The sequence below is a fragment of the Salarias fasciatus genome, chromosome 14, assembly GCF_902148845.1.
Source record: "Salarias fasciatus chromosome 14, fSalaFa1.1, whole genome shotgun sequence".
NCBI lineage: Eukaryota > Metazoa > Chordata > Actinopteri > Blenniiformes > Blenniidae > Salarias > Salarias fasciatus.
This window is the reverse complement of record NC_043758.1, coordinates 29,713,048-29,727,198: the sequence shown is the minus strand read 5'-3', so window position 1 is coordinate 29,727,198 and position 14,151 is coordinate 29,713,048. Positions and strand designations below refer to the sequence as shown.

At 40.7% G+C, this 14,151-nt stretch overlaps 1 protein-coding gene across 2 annotated transcripts; it reads right to left on the bottom strand.

The window, feature by feature from the left end:
• Window positions 1–1,081: 1,081 nt before the first annotated feature.
• spartb (spartin b) lies at window positions 1,082–11,761 on the bottom strand. 2 transcript variants are annotated; one of them, XM_030108205.1, is made up of 9 exons: window positions 11,583–11,761; window positions 9,165–9,997; window positions 6,153–6,350; window positions 5,334–5,502; window positions 4,422–4,616; window positions 4,163–4,321; window positions 2,881–2,971; window positions 2,650–2,696; window positions 1,677–1,859 (listed from the first exon to the last, which is right to left on the bottom strand). In XM_030108205.1, exons 2-9 carry the CDS (start codon window positions 9,990–9,992, stop codon window positions 1,807–1,809), a joined length of 1,740 nt encoding a protein of 579 aa, XP_029964065.1. In that variant the 5' UTR covers window positions 9,993–9,997; window positions 11,583–11,761; the 3' UTR covers window positions 1,677–1,806. The 2 variants fall into 2 exon arrangements, with proteins under 2 accessions (XP_029964064.1, XP_029964065.1); XM_030108204.1 differs by lacking the exon at window positions 2,650–2,696 and having other exon boundaries at window positions 1,082–1,859.
• Window positions 11,762–14,151: the final 2,390 nt, after the last annotated feature.

The following is a 14,151-nucleotide window of genomic DNA, read 5'->3' as shown; positions in this document are numbered from 1 at the left end:
CGCTGTCATAAGTTTCTCGTTACCATCTGAACAAGCGGACTCGTCGGCGCTCGGCCCTTCAGTTCATTCAGCAGACGTCACTCACAAACTCTTCACGTCTAAATTTCAAGCTGCAGCTTTGAGCTGTGACGGATCGACTCCTCGAAACGGAGAACAGGAAGTGTCAGACGCTCTGTGTGATTCAAGACGTGCTGCGGAGAGCGACCCTTTAACAGACAGTCCGTCTCCAGAGGTCGGCTCCTATTGGATGGATCTGCTTTTGGAGAGCAGCAGTGAGAACTTCAGCTTTCCTGATGTTCATCTTGTTGATACCGTTCTTTCACTGGAAACAGGGCACCATCAATAATGTGGTTTTGTTGATCATAAATGTCACATATAAAACGGTATCGTGATGAGCGTGAGGCGTTTGACACCTTTCACTTCCATTTGTAAAATGCTTGAGCTTTACAGAGGGATCCTGAATGTAACACTGTATAATATGAAAACATTTGCACTGTATGCAGCAAAATAGACATTCTAATGCTTTAGTTTAATAAAAGTCCATTTGAGACATTTAGTTTATTTTCAGCAAAACCATTGCAAAATTTTCCATGTCTGCATCCATTTGATTTGATATTTCACAGAAAATGGTTCATGTTCTAAAAGTTGGAATATTTGTTTGCAAAATAAGGTTAGAATTAAATCAACTGCAAACCAATGCATGCTTGCCTTCTTTCCATTCAATCGCACTAAAGAACGTTGACAAATATTTAATTCTTCCAATTAACATTTTTAAATTTACAGAGGTAGAAGTACTAATCTGGACTTCAGTTTCTAAACCTATTCCTTTGGACATCCTGTTTGGATCGATGTGCTCTAAGAAAACTGCTCGATCCTCATCAGTGTTTTCATTTAACAGAAGAGAAATATCTGTTTGAAATTGGACCTGATTAGAGTTTGAAACTGAGGAAATCAAAAGGACCAATCAAGAATCCAATTAACACGGTGATGACATCCTTACCAAACAAACATGTTTAAAGTTTGTATGACAGATGTCGACACTCATTGTGACGCTACACATTTAATTTCCAACAGTTGAATCATTAGGGTTTGACTTTTATTCCACAAACTGAAGGTTCAACAAAAATATACAGTAGACAAAGATCATGTTTTGCAGGGAATATTCAACAGACTCCTATGTTTACAGGAGTGATTTCTGCTAATTAACCTGCAAATGGGAAAACAGTGTAGAGGACAATATTCTGTCTGAAACAATTGGAATCACATTGAACACAGTAACACATTCTCTCCATTTAAAGTAGATAATTTTCTGCAATAACAAGTTACTCACACAAACCGTTTGTTTTCCTAACACAGCAGTGTTAATAGATGACACCTGAATGTTACTTTATGCAACAACACACCATGTAAATCAAGTTTTCTATCAAGGTTTGCTTTGGGTTTATTAATCTCCTGTTACGTCACATTTAGGTCCATTTTAAAGTCTATATTAGAAAAAAATTAAAGTGCTCAGGAGCTGTATCAAACTATAGGATATGCATATATTATATGTTATCTTGTAAATATAGGACACACTTTATACATTATTAAATATAGATTTATCTGATAAAAATCGAGTTTTAAGGCATAAGGAAATGAGGCAGGATGCGAAGGTTTATTTATCCACTTTGGACACTTGCTTCCCGCTGTCTGGTTTTTCCTGGAGCTTGTAGTCTTCCAGGATGGCCTGGGCCGTGTGCTTGCCCGTCTTTTTCACCACAGCTTTGATCCCCAGGTTGTCGATGTTGAAGGCGGTGATGCCGACGTTCATGGCCGAGTTGACGGCGTGGTCTGTGGCGAGTCCCGCCGCCGCCCCGTACCTTCAGAGTCAGATCGAGCGGGAGGTCAGGGTGGGGGTAGGGGGGAGGGGGTCATTGATTAACATGCAAGTGTGAGGATTGTAAAGCTGCCATGCTGCGTGTGAGAGGAGAACACCCATGCAAGTGCACAATCAAGACGTTTCAGCCAGGATCAGGCAGAGAGAATCCAGTGGTTCGTCTGCTCTGTGGTTATCATCAGATGTTTGGCTTGACTGTTACATTCTGGCAAATCAGGCATCTAATAGGGAATCTGTACCTTGTCTTAGAGCCAACCTGGCTCTGATTAATGTTTATGCAACCAAAAATCCAGGTATTGCATCAAATGATGCCAAAAAAAACCCAAACAATTAAATTCAATATTGCTCTAGTTAAGCAATTGAATCATCCAGCTCGCATAATGTGTGCCCTTATATTCTGTGTGCATTATCTGTTATCTATTCTGTGCACAAATAATCTTTGACAGTATTTTATGATAAAGAATAAATGTCAGTTGTCTCGTCTGTATATTGCTGTTACTACTCTCCACTTGCTGCTGAAAAACAACATTTTCACCATTGTTGGACAAAGAAAGGATTATCAATCAGTCAATTAATCAAACCAGTGATCAACTCTGAGGTGGAGAAAAGTGACCATCATGAGAACATGCATCACATAATCACACGTCTGAGAAGGTGAGCAGGCACCTTAACGTGATCAGCCAGAAGAAAAGAGAGGTGAACTCTGGGTACAAAGTCGTCAGAGAACAGAGGCTTGTGATCAGAGGGTTCAGAGTGTGATTACAAAAGATTACTCTTTTTCTCATTAGGTGGGTCAAAGGCATTCTGTAGACCCCTAAATCTGCAAACAAAAAAACAATTGAAGAGTGTGAGAGTGAAGATATTTGGCTGTGCTTGTATTATGCATGAGGCCATTTTGCAAAATCCACATGAGAAACCTGATGAGCGAGAAGTGTGGAGCCAGAACGAGCAAATAAAGAACAGTTTCTATCTCTAAGCGATTCAAAGCTCCAGGAAAGACTTACTTATGTTTGATGGTGGTGACGGTTTCTGAAGCTACGTTCTTAGCAATGTCCTTCGCTGCGACTTCCAAACCGGTCCACATGGTGGCAAAACCTGCACACACAGACACACACACACACACAGCCGCCATTCAGAGACAGTAAACACAAACCGTCAGGCTGCTTTCTCATCTCTGTGTGGACCAAACTATAACAACTGTTTGTTGTTGGTAAAGTTCACATTCAAAGCGTCACATTTCCTTGACCACTGAGCATGGCGACAAGTGCTTTACACAACTTGTTTAAACTACAGGAAGTTTCCTTTTCTGCATGATCACTCTAGTTTTCTCTATTATAAACTATATTCGCTCAAAAGTTTTGGGGCTTTTTTGGTGGTGCAGCTTCTTTCACACCAGAGTACAACTGGAACGACACTGAAACCACCTTTTAATTCCGTGCTGGGCTGAGCGCACGTGGTCCAAACCAAAATGTGAACTGAAACACCGAGGAGTCATGATTTCATGACTACTGAGAAAAACAACTTGGAGGAGGCCGTGTTTATGCAGACATGAGAGGAAAAGGAAAATACAGGCAGAAGAAAACAGCCTGTCTCGCTGTTCTTTTTAGTCTGTGATTAAATCAACGTCAAAAGGTTTATAATGACGTTGAGTTGACACCAAATGTATGGCTCGGGGAACAGAAAAGGCCTGCAGAAGGCTCCAATCCGGGCAACCAAACTACCAAGCAAATGGTAGCAAGAAAACATTTTTTTTTAAAACACATTTCTTGAGAGTAGAGGATGCAACACAACACTAAGACATAAGCTGAGATACCAGTGATGCTGCCTCAGGGTGAGTTTGTAAAAACATGCATAATACAAAAACTATAAGAGGTTTTGGACATTTCACTGTCTTCTGCACCATAAGGTTTCATTAAAACTGACTTTATATTGAGACTGCAGTCATTTCATATTTCCCGTTGCTGTGTTCATGACATCCTTCTTGGAAACTATCTTTAGGTTGCAGGAGCCTTTTGAGCTGAGACTTGTGGAGACTGTCAGACACCCTGGGGTCACACCGCGCTCGCACTCTGCAGCTGTTTGGTTCTGCACCAGAGTGTGAGCATCGTGATCGCACTCACCTCAACACACTGCGATTCATCTCGAAACTGATCTCGGCTGACCTTAAAGCGCGAATGGCAAGTTCACACCAATTCCACCGCACTAAAAACCGAAAGTGTGAACGCCCTCGTGCACACACAGTCTCTCACACACACACACACAAAACTCCTTGAACCTGTGCTCTACCTTGCACTCCACTGGCAGCCACCACCATGGCTCCGTCCAGGTTGGACCGGCCTTCCTTGTCCTTCTTCATGGACTCCGGGATCAGCTTGCCTCCGTGTTTTTTCACGTGTGGAGCCAACTCCCGGCCGACGCAGCCGGCGACGGCACACACGCCGTCCACTGCAGTGAAGTCACAGCATTACTAAATTAGACATCCGCTCTGCGCCAAACAGCCGCAGGAGGTCAGAGGAAGGTGCTGAATCAGTGGCGACGTGATCACCTAGGAACTGGCTGACTTTGACGGCTCCTCCCGTCGCCTGCTTGGCCACGTGGAGGCTCTTGGTGACCGTGGGGCTGACGTGGGCGGGTTTGTCCTCCGGAGTGATGTGCTCCCTCAGCTTCGATGCTCCGATGTGGATGGCTTTGCCGGTGTACTCGGCTCCTTTCACCAGACCCCAGCTTAACCAGGACGCGCCTGATGGGAACGCAGAGTGAGTCCCGGGGACGCATTTCACCGCAATTAAAATCATGTTTGGTTTCTACTGTTTCCAACTGCATCAGGTTGTTGGTCAACTCTTAATCTTTGGGTAGACACTTGATGAAATCCCCCCCGCCTCTTCCTGACACTCTGTGGGTGACAAACTCTCGCTTCCAGACCTTCTACTGTTCATTATTCATCTAAAGATAGCATCCATGTTTGTTATTATTGTTCTCTGTTGTGGTGTAAATTTAAAGATTTTTAATTTTGCTGCTTTGAAGCCAAGGTCCCAGAGCAGGGTCGTGTCAGGAGGGGCGTCTGGTATTAAATCAAACGTGGATCACATGTTCCCCAGAAGTGAGAATCCAAAATGCGAGTGAGTGACTCTCACTTTTCCACACACCTGGTTAAATATAGCAAATTCATTTCACATAACAGGAAGAGGATATGGAATATTTTGACTTCAAGATCCCGAGACGAGGTGGAAAGGCCACACTGCTCTGACACCTGATGTGAACAACAACAGATGTTATCGTTGTGGATACTGTCTAGATAAACCGGGTCGGAGAAGAGCGTCAGCTTTGCTCTCAGCCAGCAGGCTTGTCTGTATCCTCTGCAATCCTCAAATAAACCCTTGACTCCTCGTCTTTGGCTCTGTCTCACAAAATTCCACAACAGAAGACAGTCAGGCTTGGAAACACAAGGCGCCCTCACCTGTCAGGATGCCGCTGGCCACCTTTTCACTCCATTCAGGCAGAGGTTTCTCCCCCTCGCTCTCTTCTTCTTCTTCTTCTCCTCCTCCTGCTGCAGCCGCCGGCGGCTCAGGTGCAGCAATGGACACCTTCTGACTGAGGTTAATGCTGTCTGCAGCTTCATCTGGAACCTGACCAGAAACACACATCAGTTTTGGGTTGAAAATGCTTTTTCTGTGACTTGTGTTCGTCTCCGATCAGACGCACAAGAACCCCTTCCTACACAGACAATAGCTCCTCTCTCTGTCATTACAATGTGCCATTTGTTTTCATCAATGAAAAAAGAAAAAAAAAAAAAAAAGCGTGCAGTCAAAAGTACCTCTTCGGAATAAAAACAGAACCAGCCAACACTTTTCTTACTTTGTGTCGGGGTATCACGTCCATCAGCGAACCAGCCTGCCTACCTTCATCAGAAATGACCTTTTTCTGGCACTGCTTTCAACCTGCGTCTCTAAAATCATCCTGTCTGAACTGGCACTCGTCTTTGAGGCTGTTCTAGCTGCAGCAGATAAGAGCATTATAACTGATTAATTCCCCTCACCTGCCTCTGTCAAATCCTCACAATGCTGAGGCAGGGGTTACTTTGGGAGGAGCGCCAAATCAGAATCGAGCAGGGGAAAGAGTTTTCATGTCATGAAGTGGCGAAAAAAAAAAGTGCTGTGTTCTGTTTGAATTAATAAGAATCATAATGGAAGAATCTTGAGGTATCAGGCGAAAAATAGCAGTAGATCATATCATGCTTAATGAAAAATGATTTGTATTGTTTAGTCATGTGACTGACCTGAACCCTGAGGTCTGTCATCTGGGACAAGAGGTCCTGAAACAGCTCCCGGTCGGCAGCAGGCAGCTCGGAGGACAGCACCACGCCCACGTAATACCCCGAAGTCGGCGCCATCATGTCCGGGAACATGAAGACCCCGGTGTTACACAGCAGCACCGGAGAGTTCATGGCCATCAGAGGGTACAGCCAGTCACACACCTGCCGGGGTCAAAGGGCATCGGTCAGAGAATACACAATGGTGCATAAACTCAAATCAAGAAAATACCAGTTTCAAAAAATTCTGGGACATATTCCTACCATTTATGGAAACGCACATATCAGCGTGTCATGAAAAATATTCATTTGGAGTCTGGTGTACCTCTGAGGAGCAACCTGGCTCTTTTAACTCCTCTAACAAACCGTCTTTTATTGAGTGTTTAGCTTCATGTTGAGAGCCGGTCAGTTCAGAGGTTTTTCTGCTGTGAAGCTTTGCTGCTGTGGAGGATGTGGTGGGTTTAGAATGGTCGTAATGAAATAGGAATGGTCTTTAATTAAAGAGATGTTGTCATGATCTAAACATATGCTGCTCAAAACCCCATATTTACACATTTAGGTTATGAATATTCACTTTCCTATTTAATCTACATGAGATAAATACCCACAGGTTTTGAAAAGATGTCCTTTTTTTATTATCCAAAAGAGCACAGAACAGAGTTTTTTTTTTTTTTTTTTTTTTTTGCTCCAGGCCGTTTTAAATCAGATTAGACTCGGAGTAGACGACAGGCTTTCTGAAGGAGCTGTAGCCTGAGTTAGTGGACTGCATTTCCATCTGTGTTCACCAACAGTAGTTTCTTTAAGTGTTCCTGAATCCATGAAGCGAAACAAACTGGCAAAAAAAAAAAAAACTGTTGAAACTGTTGCAAGGGAGGAATACTCTACTAAATACATATATCCTATGTCTCCAGCCATGCTTACTGGTTCTCACAAGAAACTGAAAAGGATGATAAGCTATGAGGATGCACATCTTATACTGATGTAAATATCCAGAAAATTACAGAAATGAATGAGAATATATTATCAACCAAAAGCAGCCATGAAATTTACATTTGTTGGACCATTATTTCTTAAGACGAATACTGTTAAAAGCCTGTTTATTTTCCCTTAAAATGGAGTGTCAGGAGGAGCATGCAGTTGTGGGATGATCATGAGGAATCTACATCAATCAGCTCTCTTTAAACAGACTCTTTATTGATCGCAATCATCCAACATACTTCTTACTAAGATGGTTTTATTAACAGATGAACTGGTGTTCATTGTTTTTCAGCAAACAGGTTTATCAGAAGTAACATAAAAAAGATCATTCTGACTTGTCTATATGATTCTGATGAGGGCAACGGAGAGAAACGTCTCGGACGTCCGGCAGTCAGAGGACGACAGTGTCGTCTGGTTAGTCTCTGTAACCGGATTAAAGGGTTTACACAATCACTCTCACTCATGTGAGTCCCTGATGTCACCCACTGGCAGCAGCACCTGGGAAATTCCCCACCGAGGAGTCAGATTTCAGTCTCATGACCTGCGAGCGATGGAAAAGACAACAGGGCAAAAGTCTGCTTCGAAACCCGGTAAAGTCCCGATAAGGCAGAAAATTAATCTATGAAAGAAGAGCTTCTGCAACTGTTTTCCTATCTCATCACATGTTGTTGTGTTTACATATGATTGCACACAACATATTTAGCGGGCTGAAAATCGGTCGACCTTTACACCTTGTCAAACCTATCTTCATATTATTGCATCGAGTCTCAGTGAAAACTAAACAGGATGATCCACCAGTTAGAGAGCAAAATTCATTTTACTGATGAGATGACTTCTCACACAGAAAAGAGGGAGAACCTCTAGCAGAATGGAAAAAAGAATATAATTTATGGACGATTGTCTTGTCATTTTCAGCCCAAATGCATTTAAAACACAACCAGTGTTTCCTTCTTTTTTCAAAAATATGCAGCTTTAATGCATCGTAACACCTCATTTTATGATGTACCAGATAATAGAGCTCCAATATGTAAAAATCAGAAAATAATTCTAAACATCGTGGTTGCATTAGTACTCAGATCACATCAGTGCTCTGTATCAACGAGTCTGAGACTAAATGAAGTGACTGTGATCCCTACTTCAATATTTGGGATGATTTCCCACAAAAACAAACAAGAGTCATGAGGATGGTGCAGATCTAATGTGGGGTTTCCCTGCAGAACATCACACACAACAGGATTAACACGAAGAAACCTTCCCCGCATGTTAAAGTCTAGAAGGCAAGGAGCTACTGATCATTAACCAGCTCCTCTTACCGATGACTCACTCCAAATCAATGTGGGTCAATCCGGTAAACATCTTACAAAATCAGACTAAAGGGCAAGAAAAGAGAAGCAGCGCTGCTCAGATGACGTTTCACATGTGTGCAAAAAGAAAAGTCACAACAGAGTCAGATGGCTTTGTATTCATATAGTTTTAAAGTTTCAATGTTTTTCTTTTTTCATCTTATATTATTAAATGTTTCGATAATTAATTATTTTCTTCTTTTTTTACTCAATAAAAAAGTTTCATTTTAAATAGCTGAATTGGAGCATTGTGTTTCTATTATTCACTATGATTCCATAACAAAAAGGAATGATTTGCAAATCTTATTCACCTACATTTTAGTCTCAATGAAAAATAATGTCATTTTGTTTTTCGATGTGAAGCTGCAATCAAATTCAAGATAAGATTTTTTAATTATCTTATGTGTGGATGACATTCTATGAAGGACAAAACACATTCATGAGGTTTGCAAATCAATGCTGTCCGTTTTGTAACGTTTTGGGATTAGATATTTATATCCTCTACTGATCATGATTGGATGACTCATTCAATTAACTGGTGTTTGCATCTATTTTCCCTGTTAATGTTCTTGTCAGTGAAACTCTTTATTTTACATTAACAACAAGAAGCACATCAAACCGTGATTGCTTCAGTAGAATTCCTTCTTGTTCTTCTTACCTGCAGAAAAGCGGGAGGTCGCGCTGGAACTCTCCCAGAGGCATCGCTGGTGAACTTCACCAGCCGCAGGTAGCCGGGATAGGACGGCGCGCTCACTTGACCTTCGGGAGTGACGAAGAATATCTGCACACCGTGAGGGATGTAGAGCAGCTCCTCGCCCTCCTCCCCCACGCTCTGAGGCGACGGCGTCGAGTTAGACGTACGACTGTAGAACTCCTCTCCGACCACAGACATCTCCCCTGAATCTGTCCCGTACGAGATGGAGAGGTGGCCGTCGGCCGCCTGCAGGGAATAGGCCGGGGGCTGCTCGGGTGAGAGAGCCGGTTGTCCGGAGGATGAGGCAGGTGGGCTCGCAGCGCTCACAGCTCTGGCCGGCTCTCCGTTAGGAGGCTGGAGCTTTGGTGGAGCTGGCCTGTCGGGCTTGTCTTTGGCAGGGAGCTTTGGGTAGAGCGCCGTCTGTCCCGACGCACCTGGAGCAGCGGACCCTGCGACCGCTCCGGAGCTCGGTGCAGGAGCAGATCCTTCATCAGAGCTGGTCTCCAGGATCGCCAGGCGAGTGGTGATGTTGTTCAGGGTCTCCTGCATCTTCTGCTGCATCTGTCTGGCCGTTTCCCAGCAACTGCCCAAGCACTCCTCTCCCTGTGATGGCACGCTGATGGCCCGGAGGAGGTGCTTTCGGCCCTGCTTGTAGAGCTCCAGGGCCTGCGCCTTGTCTCCAGCCTCATCCGCTGTGAGTCCTTTGTTGATGCACTCAAAGCCCCTCGTGTAGCCGTCATTGATCACCTGAAGTCTGGCGTTGTCAAAGGCATCCTGTTTAGCTTTCTCCATTCCCTCTGAAACAACAGACAGTTCCAAATATCACAAGTCAGACACTGAATGGGAGAGTGGGGGGGAAAGCCAGACAGCACAATGAGCCAGTCCCTCTATTCATTGGGCCACAAAGCACAGAAGGGAGTGGGAGTGTCAAACACAGGCCAGTCACAGGGTCAGATCAGCAGGATGACATTGCATCATGCACCAATCAGAGAAGCACGTGATTCATTGGCTAAATGATTAAATATCTACTGCTTGCAAACAATAAAAAATAATACAGTCATATGGTCAGAAGGTGAAAAGCAAACACCACACCAAGATAGGGGGACTTCGCCCATGTAGAGCGGACAGTTTGTTAATCTGTCTCAGACAATCAAAGAAGGAGGGATAAGTAAAGAAAACCTGACGAAAATACAGAAAACAAGGTGCCTTGCATCTTATTAAAAAGGTAGTTTAACTGAAGCCAAAGTAGAAAAACATAAGAATTCAACACGAGTTCACTTTTTAATGAGATGTCTCTGAGAGTTTGACCACAAGCAGGGTTTAACTAAAGAAACTGCAAACATGACTTTATATAAATATTGAGTTACTCTGCAGCGCATCTTATCCAAACAGTACAAAAGACAAACATGTATGAATTTGGGGAGATGTCTAAACCAGGAACAAGTCCACAGCCGCAGCTTCAATCTTTAAACCGAGTTACTTTCAAATTTCACACGTATAATCCTTTTAATTCCATATATAGACACATACATGCACCAAGTGTCCAAATAATGCAACAAAAAACATCTCCATAGCCAGTCAATGAGCATGGCTCCCACCAATGTACATATAATTTGTTCGGTGCTCATAAATCCATCACGCAAAAGCAGTTAAGACCCTTCAACAAATTTTATTGCGAGAGAATTCAATAACCGGCGTCAGCGATGGAAAAACATAATTTAGATAGGAGAATGATTTTATTTCCACTGTTCACCATGATTGTGTGTTGCTTTAACAACACCGGTTCTGGGTGACTGACCAGTTCTTAAACTCAGTGGTGACCGATTCGTCCCAATGTCTACAAGTACACAACAATCTGAGGCAAGTTTCTTTCAAAAGATTTGAGTTATATTTCCTAGGTTAAACAGATAAAATGCATTTTAGACACTTAATTGACCGTGGCCTGCAGTTAAAAAACTGCAACTTTTAATTTGATGAAAATGTGTAAAATGCCTTATTTTAAGATAATTTTGAAAAAAAAAAAAATGTAGCCACACAGCGAGATGCACGTGCATTTAACAGCCAACTTATTGTCACAGCCATGAATAAATGATTTTTCATAAAAAGGTGCGTAAGACGGATTTCTCTGATTGATCTTCGCTCTGTCATGACTTTTGGTTTTAAGTAGTTTAACAGGGTCTTTTCAAGTAGGTTAAACTGGGCTAATCCCGCTGGTTAAAGTTTCTAGCACACCGCTAACTCCAATCATTTGAGTTTAATAATAACACCATCTCGTGACAACAGTATGCACAACAACATTCAAAAAACTAAAAGAAAAGACAGTTTTTTTCTCTTTAGTAGGTTGTATTTAGCATTAGCTTGCTGTTAGCACACGCTGCTTACCTCAATCAGAAGCGTAGAAGAAGAGCTTCGACAGCCGGTTTGCTATCTGGAGACAGACGTATCTTGTGACTGTGAAATAACTTCTGAAAGACTAGAATGGAGTGAGCGGTAACGCTGCAGGACTCCGTGATGAGCTTGTGCGTGAAGTCTGCTGATGTTTCTACTCATTACATCATTTGAAAAGCTATTCCGGATACGGAAGTGGTTTTTTTTTCTATTCATTATTTTTGTAGTTCAGTCTTTGACTCCTAGAGGGCACCAGAGGCGTTCACACCCGCAAACACGGGTTTTACCGCCATCTAGTGGTTGACATTATAAAATGCAGCATCCCCACCATTATCAGAGTGAGTAAAGAAGACAAACTATTTTGGCCTTGTTTGCAAAATGTATTCCTCATTTATTCACAACGAAGAACATAAATCTGGTCCAATCAATCCCAACACTACATATCCAAGACAAACAGACAGTTTCCTTTTCAGAGCCATAACAAGTCTAAATTTACACCTTCAAACACTTTCTGCACATCTCATACATCATAACATAATTAAACCTTATCCCATACTGCATTCATCGTGGCTATATTGTATTCTTTTGTTTGTTTTTTGACATGGTGCAAGCATTTTTTTCTTCGTTTTTTTTTTTAATTTGCAATGTGAGAGGAGAGACTCTTCAGATTCAATGCTTTCTATGTCTATTTTCGTCTCTGCTTTAAGAATATAAAATATAGTCATGGTATTATCTTGTTTTCATATTATTTGTTTCACGAAATGTATTAACGTATATTGTTCATATTTTTTGCTTCTCCTTTATGTATGTCCATTTGCAACAATGCAAATCTGTTCAACAAATACAGGATTATCTTGTTGCTTAAGATGAATATTCTCAATAGCTTTGCATTAATTCTGTCTTTCATTTCATTGTAAAGTGCTGTGAATTGCTTTGTGTCCGTGTAATGTTCTATCCATAAATTTCTCTTGCCTCTTCTTTTAGCTGTCAAAATAATGTAAAAAAAAAGAAAAGAAAAGAATAGAAATAAAAAGCTCCAAGAACAGAGCATTTAAAAACATTTGAAATGTATTTCCCAAACATTGAAAAGTAAAAGAATTTCATTACATTTTCATTATTATTTTCTTCTACATTTATTTATTTTAAATTTTGAAAAATGAAACTTTTTTTGTCCCTTGAAGTTGTGAGGTCCCTGCTTCATCCCAACAACTGTGCTGACATGAAAAATATTTTCAATACTTTTAAAACATGTTCATCCATTGGTCACTTTTACAGTGTTCTAAAATTTTCCCTGGTTTATAAATATGTGAGGCAGATAAATCTGCTTTAAGCTCTACATTTTATCATTAAAAGACAAACAGCACCAATCAAAGAGACAGTTATAAAAGAAAGATCATAATTTTATTTAGAATATTAATAACTGGCTTGATACTAGATGATGTTTCCACAAGGATTCAAACTCAAAGAGGAAAAAACTATGAGCTTTGTGCTTTTGGTAGTTATTACCAGTGTTGGGCAAGCTACTTTTTAAAAGGAATTAGTTATAGTTACTAGTTCAGTACTTCAAAAAATCAACAGAGTTAGTAACTAAGTTGCAATATTTTTAAAGTAATTAATTACTCAGCAAGTAACGATCGCATCATTAAAGAAACATGTTTGAATATGTCAAAGGTGAAAAGTGGGATCCCCTCCTAATAGAACTTTACAATTCCTGTTCAATTATTCATAATATTATTGTATACAGTATATGATTGATGAATGGACTCTTGACAGAATAAATTACAAACAGGAAATATTATAGAGATCGGGCAGTTAGTATCGACTTAGTTCAAAAAAAAAAACCTAGGGGGAAAAATATATATATATATATATATATATATATATAAATAAATATGTGTATGTATATATATATATATATGTACATATATTTACACACATATATCTTGTCTTGTCTTGTCTTGTCTGTCTTCATTTCGAACCACACAAATGAATACATTTGTCATAAAAGGGAGAAGAAAAAAAAGAAAATGATCGAAAAGAAGTGGGGGGAAGATGAACTTACTTATCCTCACCCCTGCTTTCTCAGGCAAAATTTCAAACAAAAACTGCTTCTATGAATTCTCTCAACCAAATACACCCTCATCAACACAAAATGGCATTATATATTCATGGATGTAGAAAAACACGTACATACCTATTTTGAATATTTACATACACATTTCATAATCAATAATATACAATTTTAAATACCAACAATGCTAAAGGGAATACCGCAAGGGTAGATTACAGCAAACAGATTAATACCAGCAATGGTAATGTATATATATATATATATATATATATATATGTATATATATATATATATATATATATATATATATATATATATATATATATATATATATATATATATATATATATACATGGTTGACATCGAGACACTGTCTTTTGCAAAACTGAAAGAAAAAAACAGAACTCTTGCAAGTATTGCACTGAGAACTACAATCTGCAGATGGCACCAAATCCTCTCTGCTGCAAAGTCATCCTGCAGCAAAGAAATTCT